We start from the raw sequence: 19,477 nt of genomic DNA on the forward strand, positions 1-19,477 counted from the left end.
CCCCATCCAATCGGCAGCTCAACTGCTGGCATTTAGCATACGTTGAAGGTTTTCTGGGTCGTCTGCGGTCAGGACCAGGTCATCCGAGTAAGCCAGGACGCTCACTCTTTCACGGTGGAGGTTGAAGCCATCTGTGCCATTGGAGATCGCTCGCAGCAATGGCTCCATGGCAAGGTTAAAGATGATGGGGCTGAGGGGATAGCTCTGCTTAACTCCACTCCGGATTGGGATCTCGGCGGTCTCCCCTTCAACCGAGCGAATGGTGGTGCTGCATCCCTTGTACACCTCTTGGATCACATGAAGGAAGTTCTCTGGCATCCCAAATTCCTGGAGCGTGGCAAAGATGTGGTGGTGGGGCATGGACCCAAAGGCGTTAGCCAGGTCAAGCCACGCTACCGTGCACTGCCTCAGCGCCCTTCTGGCCATTTCGATGGTGGCTTGGAGGATAAAGTTGTGTTCATAGCAGCGCTCACAGGACATGAAGCCTTTCTGGATGGCACTGATGGCTCCCCCACTCACCGACCACTCCGTGATCCTCGACACCAGACAGCTGGCATAGAGCTTGTACATCATGGAGCAGAGGGAGATGGGCCTCCAGTTGCTGGGGTCCTCCGGCTCGCCCTTCTTGTACACCAGTACCATCATGGTCTTCTTCCAGGAGCTGGGAGTCCGGCAGAATCGGTTGCACTGGTTGAAGATGGCGAGGACCAGGCAGCCGGGATCTTGATTTTTTAAGGAGCTGTAGGGGATGCCGTCTTTCCCAGGAGCTGTGTTTTTTGTTTTTGAGAGTCTGGCCATCACTTCCTTGGGCGTATAGTCAGTTTCCAGGGCACCTGCTTCATCGACACGGGGCAGGGGGCAGAGGCACTCTGGGTGCTGCGAGTCATTCCAGGCTATGTGGTCGAATACATCCTTGAAGTAGCTGTAGAGATTCTCAGATGGGATCGTGCAGTAGGGTGAGGGCTCATCTAGGATCTCCCTCATGGCCTTGGAGCGGTTTGCCCAGTACAGCTTTTGGATCCTTGAAGCCGCTGCTGGATCGTAGCGGCAGCTGATGTCTCTACTTCTGGCTCCCCGGTGGTGGTGTTGTGGTTTGGAGCAGGCGTTCTGTGGGCAGGCAGGGCGTTCTCCTGGTTCGAACTTCTCCTAGGAGCGATTTCCGCAGACAGGCCTTGGGTGAGCCTGTCTACGAGGAGGTCGAATTTGTCAAAGGAAGCTGCCGCTTGTAGCTCCTTGGTCCAGGCAGTCTGCCACGGAGTGGCAGCCCTCACCATCCGCTGCTGGCCCGCATGGTCCTCGAACTCATGTGGTGCAGGCTCAAAGCCTGCGTGGTCGGCCTGCCGTCTATCTCGTGGGTCAGGATTCCCTTCAGTTGGGTGCTGGGGCAGGATTTCTGGCGGGATGCTGGCGTTGCTAGTGGTTGGAGAGACGCGGTCTGGCTCGGGGGTTGCTGGGACACCGCTGGTCCTTCTATGAGTGGCTGCTGCCTGGGTGGTTACTGCTGGAGCGTGAGATCTCCCATAGGCAGTGTCCCGCAGAATGGACTTGGGGGCCGTGCTGGGCTGTCTGGCGATGAAGGCCCGGTGCTTTGCTGTGGCTGCTGGGCTGGTTCCTCCAGTAACGTCTGGAGCTCTCAGGGTGCTCTGAGGCTTGGCGCTGGCTCCTCTGGCTGCTGGAGCTCATAGGGTGGTCTGAGGTGAGGCTCTGGCTCCTCCGGCGGTTGGAGTTCACAGGGCGGTCTGAGGGGTGGCGCTGGCTCGTCCAGCGACAGGATCTCGAGCAGCTGTGCGTGGTGGGGCGCTGATCCTTCTGGGGATAGGGATGTGCTGGACAGGTGGCAAGGTAGCACTGAGTCATCTCAGTATGGAGATTTGCTTGGCGACATGAGAGGGTGAGACGGGCCTCCTGCTGGTGAGGACCTGGGTGATGTTCCCAGAGGCAGCAGGTACCTTCTTGATCGCAGCATCCCGTTCCACTGGCCTGGCGACGGGGGCAGGCTTCTTGACAGCAGCTTGCAAGATCACTTTTCTTTGTTGAGGCTCAGGAGCAGCGGGCCGGCGTGCAGCAGAAGGGCTGGGAGCCGGGACAGGAGACTGTGTTATTCCCTTGAGGCGTTTTCTGCAGGTGACTTGGTGCGTTTTGCATTGCTTCTGCGTCTCGAAGGGCAGGCTGCAGAGGGCACAGCTGAAGGCGACCCGCTTGCTGTGGCATCTCTTCAGGTGGCTGGTGACGCCACCGAGGAGGTGGAATCATAGAATATCGGGGTTGGAAGGGACATCAGGAGGTCATCTAGTCCAACCCCCTGCTCAAAGCAGGACCAATCCCCAACTAAATCATCCCAGCCAGGCCTTTGTCAAGCCTGACCTTAAAAACTTCTAAGGAAGGAGATTCCACCACCTCCCTAAGTAACGCATTCCAGTGTTTCACCACCCTCCTAGTGAAAAAGTTTTTCCTAATATCCAACCTAAACCTCCCCCACTGCAACTTGAGACCATTGTTCTTGTTCTGTCATCAGCTACCACTGAGAACAGTCTAGATCCATCCTCTTTGGAACCCCCTTTCAGGTAATTGAAAGCAGCTATCAAATCCCCCCTCATTCTTCTCTTCTGCAGACTAAACAATCCCAGTTCCCTCAGCCTCTCCTCATAAGTCATGTGCTCCAGTCTCCTAATAATCTTTGTTGCCCTCCGCTGGACTCTTTCCAATTTTTCCACATCCTTCTTGTAGTGTGGGGCCCAAAACTGGACACAGTACTCCAGATGAGGCCTCACCAATGTCAAATAGAGGGGAACGATCACGTCCCTCGATCTGCTGGCAATGCCCCTACATATACATCCCAAAATGCCATTGGCCTTCTTGGCAACAAGGGCACACTGTTGACTCATATCCAGCTTCTCGTCCACTGTAACCCCAGGTCTTCTTCTGCTGGACTGCTGCCGAGCCATTCGGTCCCTAGTCTATAGCGGTGCATGGGATTCTTCCGTCCTAAGTGCAGGACTCTGCACTTGTCCTTGTTGAACCTCATCAGATTTCTTTTGGCCCAAGCCTCTAATTTGTCTAGGTCCCTCTGTATCCTATCCCTACCCTCCAGAGTATCTACCTCTCCTCCCAGTTTAGTGTCATCTGCAAACTTGCTGAGGGTGCAATCCACACCATCCTCCAGATCATTTATGAAGATATTGAACAAAACCGGCCCCAGGACCGACCCTTGGGGCACTCCACTTGATACCGGCTGCCAACTAGACATGGAGCCATTGATCACTACCCGTTGAGCCCGACAATCTAGCCAACTTTCTATCCACTGATTGATTGATCCAGCCCATTGATCCAGCCCATACTTCTTTAACTTGCTGGCAAGAATACTGTGGGAGACCATGTCAAAAGCTTTGCTAAAGTCAAGGAACAACACGTCCACCGCTTTCCCCTCATCCACGGAGGCAGTTATCTCATCATAGAAGGCAATTAGATTAGTCAGGCATGACTTGCCCTTGGTGAATCTATGCTGACTGTTCCTGATCACTTTCCTCTCCTCTAAGTGCTTCAGAATTGATTCCTTGAGGACCTGCTCCTTGATTTTTCCAGGGACTGAGGTGAGGCTAACTGGCCTGTAGTTCCCAGGATCCTCCTTCTTCCCTTTTTTGAAGATGGGCACTACATTAGCCTTTTTCCAGTCGTCCGGGACTTCCCCCGATCACCATGAGTTTTCAAAGATAATGGCCAATGGCTCTGCAATCACATCCGCCAACTCCTTTAGCACTCTCGGATGCAGCACATCCGGCCCCTTGGACTTGTGCTCGTCCAGCTTTTCTAAATAGTCCCAAACCACTTCTTTCTCCACAGAGGGCTGGTCACCTCCTCCCCATGCTGTGCTGCCCAGTGCAGTAGTCTGAGAGCTGACCTTGTTCGTGAGAAGCTTCAGGGCGGAGAGCACGTCCGCAGATGAGCACGTCCGTAGAGAGGGGGTACTGCAGGTAGATGGTGTCCTCATTACCTTGCAGAAGGGTGGTTCCAGCAGCATCAGCGGTATCGCTGTCTGGTTCATCCTGGTGTGGGCGCTTGGGTCGAAAGGTCCGGCTGGGCGGGCATCCGGCAAGGTCCTGGGATCCCTCTGGGTGGTCTCTGGAGAGATGCTGGTCCCGTCTATGGAGATTCCTCTCTTGATGGTGTGTAGAGCAGCGAGAGCACCACCAGCGTCAGGGACCTGGGCAGCTGCGGGGGTGGGACGTGGTCGCCTCAGAACACCTTGCAGCTGCAGAGTGGGGGGGTTCTCCATTGCCAGCTGGTGTTGCTGGAGAGCGGGGGGGCTCTCCGTTGGCAGCTGCTGTAAGGCGGGGGGGGCTGTCCCTCGGCGGCTGGTGCTGCTGGGGAGCGGGGGAGATATTGTGATGGTTGTGATGTCCTGACAGGCTGGCCTCAGGATGCAGAATCTTACTGGAACAGCATCTCGGAGGGGGTCCTTCGAGCAGCCACCGTTCTTCCCCTTCATGCTGCTGGTCTGCAATGTCCTGGAGGCATCTAGGATCTTCTTTGTAGTCATTGTCCAAGAGACCTTCTGTGGAGCAGCAGCAGTGGTGGTACACGGTGCAGCTGGGGATGTCTCAGGAGCAGAGAGAGGATTTCCTTCCAAAGTACCAGCAGCAGAATACATCTTCAAAGCAGCATCAATTTTTTCAAAAATGGCAGCAGGAGAATCCATCTTCAGAGCAGGTGTTGCAAGTGTTCATCAAAAGAGATTAAACTGATGAGAACAGACACTACACTTTGAAACTTGCAAGCGGCTAATTGTGTTAGTACGTTCTAAGACAGAGTCTGTTCTCAAAGCAATTCTTTGTAACAACAACTACTCACACAGAGAGAGACTCAAAGCAATACTTTGTAAAAACAGAAACAGCACCCAGAGACTCCCCGCCCTTTTGTTGTATTCATCTTGCTTTGTTAACAATTGTGATTAAGATAGAGATAGAGGATGTATGTGGATGGATGCTTGGTGTGGATAATAACTGAATGATCAGGGAGGTGCCAGCCTAAGAATCCAGTGTCCATCGGCTGAAGAAGGTGTCAAGTGGAAATAACCAGAGGACCCCCGGAGGGCAGACTGGAATCCACCCAACAGCCTCAAGGATGGGAAAACCAAAGAACAAGATAACATCTGGCAGCACAGAGCCGTCAGGAGTGTGCCATCTGCTGACTGATTCAGCAACAGCATGATGAAGCAATTCCCACAGACTGGCATAGGAATAAATTCCTATAAAAATGGACTCTAGAAAGTGAGAACTTTGGGGTCTGATTCTGCAAACCAACTTCCAGGAGCATCAGGTGAGTATCTGACAAGGCCCTGCTCCGTCCTCATGTCCAGGCCACCTGGCCAGTGGCTTGGCATGAGCAACTCTAAGGCTGGTAACTATGATAACAACCTTGCAGAACCTGAGTGTGTGTGTGTATGAATGAATGTGTGAATAAATATGAAATTGAATGGAATGTTATAGCTATAACTAACTGCTTACTATGATTCTTTCTATAGTCACAATAATGTGGCATTTTGCCTTTTCCCCTTTAATAAGATCCTGCTGGTTTTTATTTTATTGGTATAACAATATAAGCTCCTATTACCCCCACTCCCTGTCCCGATTTTTCACACTTACTGTCTGGTCACTCAAGCCCTGACATAGGTTTGGCTCAACTGATTGCTGCGAGGACAAGTGCCTTCTTCTGCTGATTAGAGAGAAATCCACGGTCACGCTGAGGTCATTAAACATATTGTTGAAACCACCACAAACACACATTCACTTGTACTCAAAAACCTGTGAACTGAACATTTGCAACTCATCCAACTAAGAGACACGAGTCTAGTGTCCTATCCAGTTGGGGGAGTCTACATAAATGACATGTGTGTTAGTACAGAAAATAGACTTTGATTCTTTATTTGTATATTCTTTTACCAGATATTCTGTCCATGTAAAATTGAACACCAACTCAATTTACTTTGAAAAACCATTTCAGCCTAACCAGTAGATGGCAGTTATAGCTTATATGCTACTTAATGCCTGTGAACCCTGGTTCATCACCCAGCACTCTTCAAACCCAATTTTAAACCAGCACTGGCTTGCATGCCCAGTCCTGATAAATATATACTAGCAATGTTCATGTTTATCTTACACCTTCTTTCTACTCCCCTTATTTTTCACTCCACCTGAGATATTCCTTCAGTTAAAAAAAAAAATAACTTGACTTATTGTGAAAACACTGTTTCCAAATACAGCCAGTAGTTTGACAGCAGAACTGTTTTTGGCCATACATCAATTTATCCACTACAGATGACTGACAATCTTCACACACACTTTCCACTACACTTTCTTCTTAATTACACAGAAAATACCATGACTGTTGGAGCACTCTCTTGGGAATGTTAGCCTCCCAACCAATTTACTCCAAATTTTTGATATCTCACCTTTTCTTTCTCTCGAGTCAGAGTCACTTTATTGTATTTCTCTATAGTGATATTATTATATAGACAAAGTCCTTCTTCCTCTCTCTGATCTATACCCCATTTCTAATCTACTCCAAATTATTAAAATATCACTGTACTCTTTTTAGCAAACGCCTAAAGTCCATGGCTAGGTTAGTGACTTGTCTTAGCCAGGTTTTTTGTTGTTGTTTTAACTACCATCAGTATAACTTTGTATTTAAAAAACCCACATTCAAACCTAAATATTCAAACAAAACAACTTTATTTAATAAAACAAGAGGTCTACATGTGGGCTACAAAAATTATTAGAATCATGATGTTGTTTATGTTGACAATTAGAAGTGATCTCCTCCAAATGAGAGTTAAAGAGAACAGGATTATTTAGTATGGTAAAGGGGAATTATGTATGGTAAGAGGAATTATGAGAGAGTATATAAAGTCATGAATGGCAGAGGTGGTCACTGAGATGGGGTACACAGACCCCACACTGACTGAAAAGGGTTAATAGTGAGAGCCTGTGAGCCCAATCAGCCCCACCCCATTACACCTGTGTAAGGCATCAAGCCTGGAGGGAGGAGATAAAGAGGAAAGGCTCAGCTCAGTAAAATGTGACTGGTAGAGGGAATGCATTTCCTGAGTTAGGCTTGTGAAGGAAGGCCTGGCTAAGATCAATGCCTCTTTGGGGCAGCTGGGCCTGGCCTGGCCTGGCACCTTTTGGTTATCATAACTAGTTTGGTTCCCCTTTTTGGGGATCTGAAGAAGAGACTAACGAGATAAGACTAGTAAAAAGCACCCCAAAGATATAGCAGAGGATCTGAACAAACAGACCTTATTTGCTTCATACAGGATCCCTGGGCTGGAACCCAGAGTAGAAGGTGGGCCTGAGTTCTCTAATGACACCCCCTAGGGTGTGGTGTTAAGCTGCTGGAGTCAAGGGCTGTAAGGTCCACAAATCCCGAAGTTTGTGCTAAAGTTCTGGTTCAATGCTGCCAGACTATTGGTGTGTTGGGCTTGGTTTACCCTGGAAGGGGTAGGATTAAAAGTGACCTGGCTGGAGGGCCAAGTCAAAGGAAGAGGCACTCCGTTACAGTTTTGGAGTGGCTGTTGGCAGGGGGCACCAAAGAAGAGGCTGCTATGCCACCCGGCCACGAGAGACACTCCTATGGTGAGTAGACTCTTCCATAGTCACTAAAGCACTATTTGTCCCATAGCAAAGGAATGGCACTTGGAATTAGACTGGAATGAAAATATTTTCCTTTATCTCCAGTCATCAGACATGGACTCTGCTTTTGTTATTCTAGACATGGTGCTTATACTTGAGATTTTGTTCTTTGCTCTTTCCTTATCTTCCCCTCCTTTTTGTTCATTAGGTTCGGTTACTGTGGATTAGCTTTATGTAGGGCTTGGAAACAGTCAGACTAGAGCTCATGCTAATATTCTCTGACAGGATATTCCACAGTAGAGCTGAGCAAATAGTTGATTTATTTTGGTTTGGTTTTATTCTGTTTGCTTACTGAAACGCGTTTTTGGGGTTTTGAAAATGTTGAATTGATTTGACTTTTCTCATTTAGAAATGCATTTTTTTTAAATGATCAGTTTCAACATTTCTGAAATTCTTGTTTTCAGTTTTTTTTCCTCAGCCAAAGCTATTCATTGAATTCAACACAAGAAACCAGCAAAAGGTTTCAGTGCATTGAAAAATGCTGCTTTTTTTTTTTTTTCTTCAGGAAATTTACTATTTGCCAAATTTTTCTGCCCTGCTCTATTCCACAGCCTAGCAGTAGCTGCACCCTTTGCTTCTACTATGTCGCTCTGGACACAGGTAGCTTATGTCTCTGATATTCACTGTTTTGTAGGCAGTGAAAAGAGAGGCAGTCTCTAAGGTAGTCTGGTCCCAGTCATCTATGTGCATTAAAGATCAGCATACGATAGTGCACAGGGAGTCAACTGAGGACTTAAAATATTTGGGCAGTATGCCCTCAGTGGCTAGTCCTGGTCAATCAATAGGCCACCATTGGTTTTGACTTCATGTCTCTGAGGGTATGTCTGCACCGCAATTAAACACCTGCGGCTGGCCGGTATCAGCTGACTTGGGCTTGCAGGATCCGAGCCAGAATGTCTACCCTGCAATGAAATAACCCTATAGCTGAGTCAGCTGACATGGGCCATCTGCGGTTGTTTAATTGCAACATAAACTTTTCCTGAAACTGCAGATGTTACTAAAATTGTATTCATTGCTCACCCCAACAAGTTTCTCAGTTAGAAGGCTGCTTATTTACTCCTATAACCAGAGGCCTTGAAGGAGGCAGTAAGCCAGTAAACAGCCACTTGGGGGACTGCTGAGGGACTATTTATATTTTGGAATCTAATAATCTCTTCTCCTCCACTGGGACAAACAAAAAATTCTAGTTACTACAGCTCTGTCCCAGTTTTTACTATGAATATAAAAATTACAGACCAGAATTCTCATTTTTTCCAAAAGAACAGATTTTCTCTTCCAAAAACTGGGTTTCAGTTAAGATATTGCCTGTAAAAACATAATCTGATGTTTATTGGACAATGCACCCCTACTTGATTTACAGCATCCACAAAATATTTCCTTCTTTCTGAAATGAGAACTGGTCACAAACTCACAGGTTCTTTGCTATAGCATACTATAAATTATTATTCTGTGTTAAATACTTATTGTAGGAAGACTTACTGTTCACAATGTCACCTTGAAGTTGAAGAATCTGTGGAACAGGTATTGTGAGAACAACTATGTCAAACTGTTCTGGGGATCCTGTTTTCTTGCAGACCTCCCATTTCCCCCTTCTGAGGTAGATCTGTGTTACATGGTGTTCATAGAAGACATCTGCACCTGCTTCAAAAAAGAATAGTTTAATACATACAATTCTGTATCAGATAGTAGAGAACATGCATAATATCAGAATAACTTCCACAAGTAATCAAAACTATGGTCCTGGTCCTACAAACAGCTAAGCATGTGCTTAACTTTAAGCACCTAATCTGTCCCATTTCCATCAGTGGAACTACTCACATGATTAAAATACATGACTAAGTGTTAGCAGGACTGGGGCGTAAAAACTTAATGAATTATGATCACAATTATAACAGATTTGCAACATCAACAGATGAAAAAAGTGTTAATATTAATAACTATCTCAACATGGAGAGGTAGAACACACACTAAATACTGTAACAAAACCCTCAAATTCCATTGCTTTTCGAAGAAAAACAGCAATGCTGCTATGACAGTTTATATCAGCTTGGTTATCTGCTCAGTCTTTTGTAAACAATTCTAAATATAGTACAGCTTTATATCACAAGTACATGTTCTGAAACTGTTTGTAACAGTTAATAAATCTTCCTTTTCAGCACCAGGCTTTACAGTCAGTTGATAGATTCCCAGATCATCAACTGAACACTGTTTAAACCAATACTATACATTAGTTTAAAAATTCCAAATTCTGGTCAGATGCAGTTACTCCAGATTTATGTGACTCAAATTTCCCCCTAAACCTCTCACTCAAGGTATGATCCTACTCCCACAGATTTAAATGGCAAAATTATCATTATCCTAAAGGATCTGGACTATACTGATAAAGCAAAGAGTGCAAATATAACTTTGGCCTCCGATCCTGTAAACACCTAAACATGTGCATAAATGTACACATGCCAGCAGTCCCATTGAAGTTAACAGGACTGCTCACTCAGCTGAAATTACATGTGTGTAAATGCTTACAAGATTAGAGACTTGGTTTCCTTGGTTTTTAAAGTTTTGCAAATTAGACGTTACCCATTTAAACATCTTCAAGATGTCAGCATGAAACATTTTTATGAAAAAGAATCTAGTCTTTTTCAGCTTCAAATAGACTGTATCAAGCCATATCCATTCAAAATGCTAGTGTGCCATGACAGATTCCTAAATTCTAAGGCCAGAAGGGACAACTGTTATGATCTAGTCTGCATAACCCAGGCCACAGAACTCTCTCCAAAATAAGCCCTGTTTGAATTAGTCCATATCTTTTAGAAAAAACATCCAATTTTGACTTCAAAATTCTCAGTGATATGAGAATCTACTAAAACCTTGGACACTGTTCCAATGGTTAGTTACCTTCACTACTTTGTTTCCCATCTGAATTTGTCTAGCTTCAACTTCCAGCTGCTGGCTCTTGTTATAACTTTGTCTGCTAGATTGAAGAACCCATTGTCAAATACTTGTTCCCTATGTAGGCACTTACAGACTCATCAAGTCACCCCTTAATCCTCACTTTGTTCAGCTAAAAGGATTGAGTTCCTGGAGTCCATCTCTATAAGGCATGCTTTCCAATCCATCATGCGAAGCCTCACATATACAAATCCTACACTCAGCTACCAAGCTTCCTTGACCAAAGGACATGAGAGCAGTGCAGTGTCACTGCATTCAGACCCCTTTCCAGAGGGTATACTAAGCCTGGGGTGCAAGGGAAAACTTTCTATCACATTCAAGTGACAGTAGTTTCAAGAGGTGGGTGGGAGCCTGGGTCACTCCTTGTTGGTCAAAGGAAGGATAATTATCGGAGAGTTCTTAATTACACAAAATGTCTAAAGACTACCTGACTCTGTTAAATAATGCTTGACAATTGAAGAGATTCCCTGAGGTGTCACAAAATTGTGAGATCCTTCTTCCACCACCATGCCTTCCACAGGGGCAGTCAATGGCTTCAACACATCATGGGCCAGAAGGTCCTCGTAGAAGCTAAAAATCAAACAAAATATACATGCTAACTATCTGCAAGAATAGTAACAGCAGCATTAATTGTTAACCATAGCAATTAGACTGGCATAACACACAAACTATATAACCTTTGTCTTCTATAACCTATTCAACTGGCGTTTGAAGCTGAACTATATATGTTTAGTATTAATGTATTCCTAATAATTACATAAATAAAAATGACCTTATATTTACTTTTCACTACTTCATAAGGACTGATCTCTTTCAAGGGAAAGACAATATACCCACCTAGCTCTCCCCATTGCAATCCTGTTGGAAAGTTTCACATCAGTTGGAAATTCTGACTTACTGTGGCAGGAAGATAAATGATGTCTGGAGCTAAAAGTATTTAACTTACTGCCCACTTTCCTTCTCTTGTGAAAGCTCTAGATCATGTCAGAGCTGGACTTCGAGTATCTTCTAACAGGTGCAACTTTGCTTCCTCTGGTATTTACAAAAGATGTCCCGTACAGTTTATCATCAATTACCTATCATTACATTGTCGGCCCACTAACCCAGCTCCTAAGGATTTATTGTAATATTCCAAACCAATGAGCAGCTTCAAACAGTCACCCCTATTTTAAACAGTTTTTTTGTATGTTTTCTCCTTCTCTCCAAAATATTACCCTGGCCCAGGTAATAATTTTTTTTTTATAGCAGTAAAGGCATCAGATCTTTAAAGTCTGATATTTCACAGTTCTATAAGGCAAGAAATAAAAAGTTTCATGCCACTGGAAATCAATGATTTCCCAACTTTCCAACTAGACTCGGCCACTATCTGCCTTAGTTTTCCACAGCATCTATCATTGTAAAATCTAAGTACTTCCCTGGTACATTAGGTCTGCATAGTTCCTAGTAGATTGAGACTTCTGTTCTTTGCCCTGCCTGGCAGTCAGCTCTGTTTTGGGATAGATATTTGTTTGTGGTTTTCCCCTTTCACCCCCAAATCTGGAATGGTGGAAGGCCTTGTTAAAGAGGTTTTGCAATGTGTGCTAAAAGTGGTCAAACTCTGGATTAGCCTGACCTCTTCTAGAAGCTTGTTCCGCAGCTGAACCCCTCCCTTTGCAAATGATGTGTGTCTGGCTGTGACATGCTTGCTTTGCCCTCAGCTTTCTGAGCTGTATTTTTTTCCAGTTGTTAAGGAGGTCTCGGACAGAGAACCTGGGCCTTGAACCATTGACAGCACAAAAGATCAAACCCAAGGCCTTGACTTGATAATGGAAGCGGATTAGGAGTTAGCCGAGGTAGCACAGCAGAGAGGTGATGTACTCATGGCAGTCTGGACCACTAACAAAGCAAACACTACAGTATTTTATCCAGGCTGGAGTCTCTGCACTGTTGCTATTTTCAGATACAGTGAGCTACGTTAGCCTGGATGGATCTCTGCGGTCAGATCCTCACCTGGAAGGACAGAGTGAAGAGCCACTGGAAAAAGGCATTTTTCACCATTTAGACCCTTGAGACTTAGGCAAGGTGCCAAGTCAAGCAGGGTCCCTAAGATAATTAATAAGATGAATACCTCCAGATGAGAGAGACATAACTTAAATATATTAGACAAGCTATCATTTGGAAAGCAGTGTAAAACCATTTTAATGACACCTGATATGATGCTTTTTTAAGATAGGAAGCAACATTTCTATAAAACCTGTAGAACTTTTCAACGAATATGCTATTGCTAGTCTGATGGCACAGTACACTCTGTAAGTCTGAGGTTTTTTTTTTAATTTTCAGTAGCCTAGAAGGAAAACTGGACCAATTCTAAAAGTTTTTCTTGATTTTTCACATGTAATGCCTCTGACTCCAATCAGGATACAGACAGTGTATAAAGTAACTCAAGGCAGAATTTGGCTTAGAACCCCGCAACCCAAGCCAAACTCAATGGGAGAAGTGTCAGATCCAGATCCGGTCGGAAAACAAACCCACCTGCTTGGTTCGGCTCTTCTTATCCTCATTCCTGCTGGCCACCTCTACTACCCTGTGCACTGTGTGTCCTGTGGAGTGAGTGTGTCGGAGTGGCAGAGTTTCTCATTCTGCAGCCAGCCATGGTACAGCAGGGGTGATGAATGCAGCTGCAATCACACCAACCCCAGGGCCAAAAGTCAGCAGTGGTGATTCAGGTTTGGGGGGCAGGGTCAAATAGGCTTGAATTTGGGTCAGGGCCTAAAATTTAAGCCCAAGCAAACCTCTAATTGGTTCTCTGTATTCTATTCTGCCATCCAAAACTATTCCCTTAATTGTGCTACTTAGGTAGGCCCAGTTCTGTCACCGTTGTTTACACCAAGTGGTACCTCATTCCTTGAATACTTTCACTGTGATTGGTGGAATGACTGGCAGACTAGTAAATTACCACTCAGCATGAGTAAGAATGGCAGAAGTTTACTGAACTCCTGGAATGCACAGCATGGCAGGCAAAAGGACATGCTTCATGAAATTTAATTGCTTTCTTACTACTGTTTTGCATCTTTGTCTAGTGAGGACACTGCTGAGGAGTACATGCAGTTTGATTATTTGTTACTTTCCCAAGGCCAAACTACAACAGACTTGAACATAGGCAGTCCTATTAACTTCAACTATGTGCATGAATAAGACAATCACAATACAGTCCTGGTCCAGTGTTGTCATTATAGTTTATTGGACCCATTTAAGAAATTTGTTACGCTAAAATACATGCTTTTATTTGATGACATTTTGATACTTAAAAACTAGCAGGGGTTGTTCACATCAAACAAGTGCTACTCTATCTAAATTAATATCTATGCCACATACTTGTAAATCTGCTAATTTTAAAATGTCAGACTATTTTAATTTGAGTCTGATCTTCATTCCACTTACCTACAAAATGCACTAAAAATGATGGCTAAAACGGCCTCTTGAATTCAATAATACAATTACTTTAACAGTAATATTTCAAATCATATAAAAAGGTACTGTCAATTTATGTGCAGCCTGAAATTTAAATACTGTGAATTGATTTTTTTAAAACCAACTAATATACACACACACACACACATACTTCTAAACAAAGCTTCCCCTTGACCAGCTGGTTTAAGACAAATAAACCCTCCTCTGAAATTTCAACAGTGAAACTTACTAAAAGTGAAACTTACTAAAACACAAACGAAACTGACCTCACAGATTATTTTTAATTGTCCAAGATGAGAAAACTGCAGAAAATAAACAAATCCCATAAACAATGACAAGGGTGTTGTTAGTAACCCCTGTAAGAGAACGCTATAATATATAACTACCCTTTGACAGCTGAAAATTATTTTTAAAGGTTCAGTGTCATCACCTGTACGTTTGTATCCTAGACTGGGCAGTGCACCATGAATTATTAAAAAGATGACGCTCGTTCGCTTGTTACTTTCCCTAATCCTTTTACAGCTGCAACAGCTTTTCATTCACCACCTCACCTTTGATGCTTTGGGGCATAGGCGGGCCTAAGCGTTATGTACTGTGCTCCCAGATCCGCTGTACAGCGAGGGTTGTGCGGGCTCCTGCTTGTACTCATTCTTCCTCCTGGGAACACGGAGACGTGACTAAAAGAGGGCCAGGCTCCCCCACATATACTGTCCCCGGACACAGTTAGCGCCTAACATGAGGGGGTTACAAAAATGACGTTCCAGCAGGATGTTTGTATGTCTGGTTCTGGCCCCTAGGGGCGGTCAGCGCCCCAGTTCTCCAGGCGAAGCCCCCAGAGCCCTCGGCTGGCCTCCTTCCTGCACAGCTGTTCGCTCTTGCTCAGCACATGCTGGAGCCCCAGCCCCGCTCAGTAGCCTGGGGAGGAGAGTCCCTCTCTCCGCGCCTGTCGTCAGGCCCGACTGGCAGCTTTGCTATGCTGTGCAGAGTCTCCATGGGGCACTGCTCACGTCCCCTCCCCTGCGGCATGCGAACACCCGGGCCCTGCGCTGACCCGGGGCTGATGCCTGGCTCCAAGCCGGGGTGCCATCCCCAGTGCTTATGCGCCCGTGCCCGGGGCTGATCCCTGCTCCCCTGTCCCCGTGCATGGGCGGGGAGTTGTCCGTCCCTGCAGAGGCCGCTCTGCCCGCGGCAGGGCCTCACCTGCGTCCCGGGCTTTGTCCCACAGCACGATGCGCAGCGGGCGCTGGGGCAGCTCTCTCCGCAGCAGCGCAGCGCACAGGCTGCCGGTCAGCCCGGCGCCCACGATCAGCACCCGCGCCATGGCGGCGCCGGCCATTGGCCTACACGGAGATGTGACTAAAAGACCGGCTCTCCCACACAGACTGTCCCCGGAATACGGTAGTGAGCCTGCGCTTGGGCGGCGGGCCCGGGCTCCTCCCGCTGCTGCTGCGGGCCCAACCAGCGCGGTGCCCGGCGGAGCCTGCCCCAGCCCCGCTCGCCTGCAGGGGGAGCAGCCGGGCCGCTGGCCCGCAGTGACAGTCCAGCGCCACCCTGTCGGAGCCGGCCCCCAGAGGGCCGCGTACTAACGCTGCCTCTCCTGGCTGCCGGGGCTCGGGGGGGGGACGAGCTCTCACAATGGGGCGGGGTTCCCACTGCTTTGTATGCATGGGCGAGCTCTGTCACGTGCGCACACGGGAGACAGGGACACGCACAAACTACATATGTGTACCCCGTACCCGACCCTAGATAAACAAATCCCTGCCCAGCACGATCCGTACACACGCCGCATACATATCTTCCTCTCTCTCCTCCGGCCCGCCACACTCCCTCTACAGGAGTCAAACGACAAGTCAGCTAATTGAATGCCCAATCCTGCAAGTGACTCTGCATGAAGAGACTCCAGGGTGGCAGGTTTGTAGAAATTTTGGTGATGCCCAGAAGCCGCCCCCGCCCCACTCCACCCGCCACCTGTCTAAGGCTCTGGGAGGGAGTTTGGGTGGGGGAGAGAAGGTCTGGGGTGCAGGCCCTGGGCTGGGGCAGGGGATTGGGGTGCAGGACGGGTGAGAGGTTGGGCTCTGGGATGGAGTTTCGGTGCTGGGTTCAGGCTCTGGGGGTGCAGGAGGGGGTGAGGGGTGCAGGCTCTGGGATGGAGTTTGGGTGTAGGCTCTGGGCTTGGGCAAGGGGTGCAGGCTCTGGGAGGGAGCTTGGGGATAGGAGGGGGTGCAGGCTCTGGGAAGGAGTTTGGGGGGCGGAGGGAGGGGGTGCAGGGTCTGGGAGGGGGTGCAGGGGTGCAGCGCTTACCTGGGGCTCCTAGGCAGGGAAGGCGGGGAGTCTCCATGTACTGCTACACCCCAGCTTCCCATTGGCTGCAGGGGCGCTTGGGGCAGGACACAGACCCACCTCACCCAGGGGCTGCAGGGAGGGGCTGGCAACCACATGGAGTGAGTAGGGAGGAAACCGCTCAGCTCCACTGCGCTGCCACTGGTGAGTGGGGGCCCCGGGCTGTTTTAAATGGCCCCGGGGGGGGGGGGCAGAAGGTGGGGCCGAGGGAGACACCCGGACCCAAACATTGCTGGAGCCAGGCCCCGGGCCAAGAATACAAGAATATTCCTGGTGTCCAGGCACCACAGGCCCATAGGATTTGCTGCCCATGACATCCTATAATTTTCAACATTTAAATTAAATTCATAATTTAGAGCTATACAAGGTCAGATATTTTAATTTCTTCCTTAGAAGGCCACCAATAATTATGATACTAAAATTCTTTTGAATTGCATATACTTGGGAAAGTACTGTCTCCATTTATATATGCATTTCAATGAACCCTTTTAATTGCCTTAAAATATTTCTCCTCAGATTAATTTCTATACTATTAAAATGATGTTAAAAGATTGTTAAAGTCCAATGATTAAGCACACTGTTAGGAAATGCAAATGTACTATAGAATATCATACAATTGTTTCATACAACCTTGTAAGTCACATCTTGTGACATGTAGTGAGGCCTTAGTCCTGCAAAGCACTTTAGCAAGTGATTAACCTTTGGGGCATGGCTACACTTGCAGGTGTAGAGCACTGTGAGTTAAACCAGCCCTTGGAGAGCTCAGGAGGGAAAGTGCTGCAGTGTGTCCACACTGTCAGATTCAAGCGCACTGGCGTGGCCACATTAGCAACTCTTGCAACACAACAGAGAGCAGTGCATTGTGGTAGCTATCCCAGCATGCTAGTGGCTGCAACATGCTTTTCAAATGGGTGGGGTGGAGCACGACAGGGAGTGTTGTCTGTATGTGGGGGGAGGGAGAGTGGGTTTTGGGGGGGCTGAGAGCATGTTAACATGCTGTCTTGTAAATTCAGACAGCTGCAGATCCCCTTCCCTCCCCCCTCTCTCTCACAAACACTCTCAACAACAGCATTCCACAGTAATTGCTTTCCTTGTCCCGGAGCAGATAAGCATGCCGGCTGTCAGAAATGGAACTTTGAAAGGGCATAGCCGCATTCCTACAGCTAAGTTCAAAACAATGACAAGAGTGGCCACTTGACTTAAGGGGATTATGGGACTTTTCTGGAGGCCAAACAAAGTGCAGTAATGCAACACCTCGTTCACACTGACGGTGGGGCGTTTCAGCCAAGGCACAGCAAGCGTTATGCTTCTTGTGGAAGTGGATTACCAGGAGCACTCCAGCTGCAGAGTCCAGGTGCTCTAAGTGCCGTGCCAATGTGGACAGGTCGTGAGTTAGGGCACTTGGGGCTGCCCTTAGTGTACATATAGTCTCATTGATTTCAGCGGAACTAATCGCATTATTGAGATTATGCACATGCTGAAGTGCTTTTTGGATTGGGGCCTGATGGAGATGAGGTTAACTGTGCTTACCTGAGTGGTTAACTGTGCAACCTTAAATGTTGTTATATATATAAAAAAATTAATTCACTTTTTTCTTTTCCCCAGGAAAAATGTCAAAAGTCAGACCTCATGAGAGCATCCAGTCTCATGTGTCTTACTAGGTTAGTAGGGAGGAGCTTGTTTGAATATTTGTACACTACAAGGTACATACAGACTGCTTGATGCGCCTTACAAGATATGCCACGAATGAGGTGGGCTGCTATAAGCTTTGCCTCATTCAATACATAGCAGATGGAAATTTGTATCTTGCACACAATATTTACTTGATCCTGGACAGCTGAATTTTTTTCTTAGGCATGTAGAATAACTTTCCATTTTATTATGATCAATCCTTATGTTAGGGACATGCAAGTAAATAACTATCTGTTTTGCAAGGCTGAATTCTTAAAAGATGAACAGGGATGAGGCAGGGCTTGATGAACAGCATAAAGGACCTAAAAGAAGCACTGAGAGAGAGGCCTACAATACAGCCAATCTTTGCTCTCAGCACTGCAGATATACATAAATAATCCTACAAAATGAACTGCAGATTTACAATGTACACTGTTCCATCACATATAACTCAGTCAAATCAAAACCAATTTTCACCAGAGCACTTGAAGGTCCTTTTCCTCCACAAGGACCCTTTCCCAGACAAATTTCAACTTCCTACCCCCATTGCTAAAGCTATGTGTAACTTTAATTAAAATTCTATTTGAATTAGTAACATCAGATACAACATTATACTTTATCATGCACTTTCCATTTGTAATACTTGTCGTGTATATTATGTGTACTACTTATATGTCTGATTGTGCTGTACACAGTACATTGGTAAGTAATGTTATTTAGCCTACAAATATTAAATCAAGACTTACTGCATAAGAATGTAATTACAATCTGGCATGGCTTCTTAGGATATAATATATTAAGTTGTATCTTCTTTAAGGGAAGCTTGGCATGTAACACTCATGAAATCCAACAGAAAGATCGTTATTTAGGGATTCCTCAGAATGTAAGCCTCATGGATAATTAAGAGGTTGTAGTTGGCTTTATTAACTTAACCTAACATTCTCTATAGGAATAAGAGGGATTCCTAAAGAAGACTAAATATAAACACTGAAGTACGCAGAAAGCCTTCCCCCGACTACAACAGGCTATGCAGTATTATAAAGACACATGTGCAGTTAGTTTTAGCACAAAGGCCTAAATTTGATGTCAGATACATGACCACAGACTCCCCAGTTACCACATAACTCATGCTGATATGTGACTAGACTCATCTAGGTTAATAATAATCTTGCAGTGTCCTCCATTCAAGTTTCAGTTATAGAGATAAATTAAGGGGCTTCATTCATGGATGGTAGTGACTTTATTATCCACTGAATTTGCTGTTAATAGCGTATAGCAAAGAACTGTTCCTGCCAGTCAAGACAAGGCTCCCTAATGATGGTGAGAGTGACTGATGTTAAACTCTGTGAATCTAGTCTCTGCGTTCTCTCATCTGGTGC

At 46.2% G+C, this 19,477-nt stretch overlaps 2 protein-coding genes across 4 annotated transcripts in view; one reads left to right on the plus strand and one right to left on the minus strand.

Annotated features, from left to right (window-relative positions):
* RNLS (renalase, FAD dependent amine oxidase) overlaps window positions 1–15,597 on the minus strand; it is a 141,656-nt gene extending 126,059 nt beyond the window's left edge. Inside the window, exons 1-4 of one of the 3 annotated variants that reach the window (XR_013346687.1) lie at window positions 15,288–15,597; window positions 14,639–14,744; window positions 11,065–11,207; window positions 9,168–9,329 (exon numbers count right to left, since the gene is read on the minus strand). Coding sequence is in view for 2 of the 3 variants with exons in the window: in XM_077822373.1 (XP_077678499.1) it covers window positions 9,168–9,329; window positions 11,065–11,207; window positions 14,639–14,744; window positions 15,288–15,423 (547 nt within the window). In the remaining variant the exon portion in view is untranslated. The remainder of the gene's footprint in view (window positions 1–9,167; window positions 9,330–11,064; window positions 11,208–14,638; window positions 14,745–15,287) is intronic. The other 2 variants (XM_077822373.1, XM_077822374.1) reach the window with 2 other exon arrangements.
* Window positions 15,598–15,777: 180 nt separating this feature from the next.
* The window catches only part of LOC144267389 (lysosomal acid lipase/cholesteryl ester hydrolase-like), a gene marked incomplete at its 5' end in the record, with an annotated part of 29,631 nt that continues 25,931 nt past the window's right edge, over window positions 15,778–19,477 (plus strand). Inside the window, 3 exon segments of the mRNA XM_077821327.1 lie at window positions 15,778–15,810; window positions 15,813–15,965; window positions 18,033–18,088. Coding sequence (XP_077677453.1) covers window positions 15,778–15,810; window positions 15,813–15,965; window positions 18,033–18,088 — 242 coding nt within the window.

Source organism: Eretmochelys imbricata, chromosome 7 (assembly GCF_965152235.1).
Source record: "Eretmochelys imbricata isolate rEreImb1 chromosome 7, rEreImb1.hap1, whole genome shotgun sequence".
Classification (NCBI taxonomy): Eukaryota; Metazoa; Chordata; order Testudines; family Cheloniidae; genus Eretmochelys; species Eretmochelys imbricata.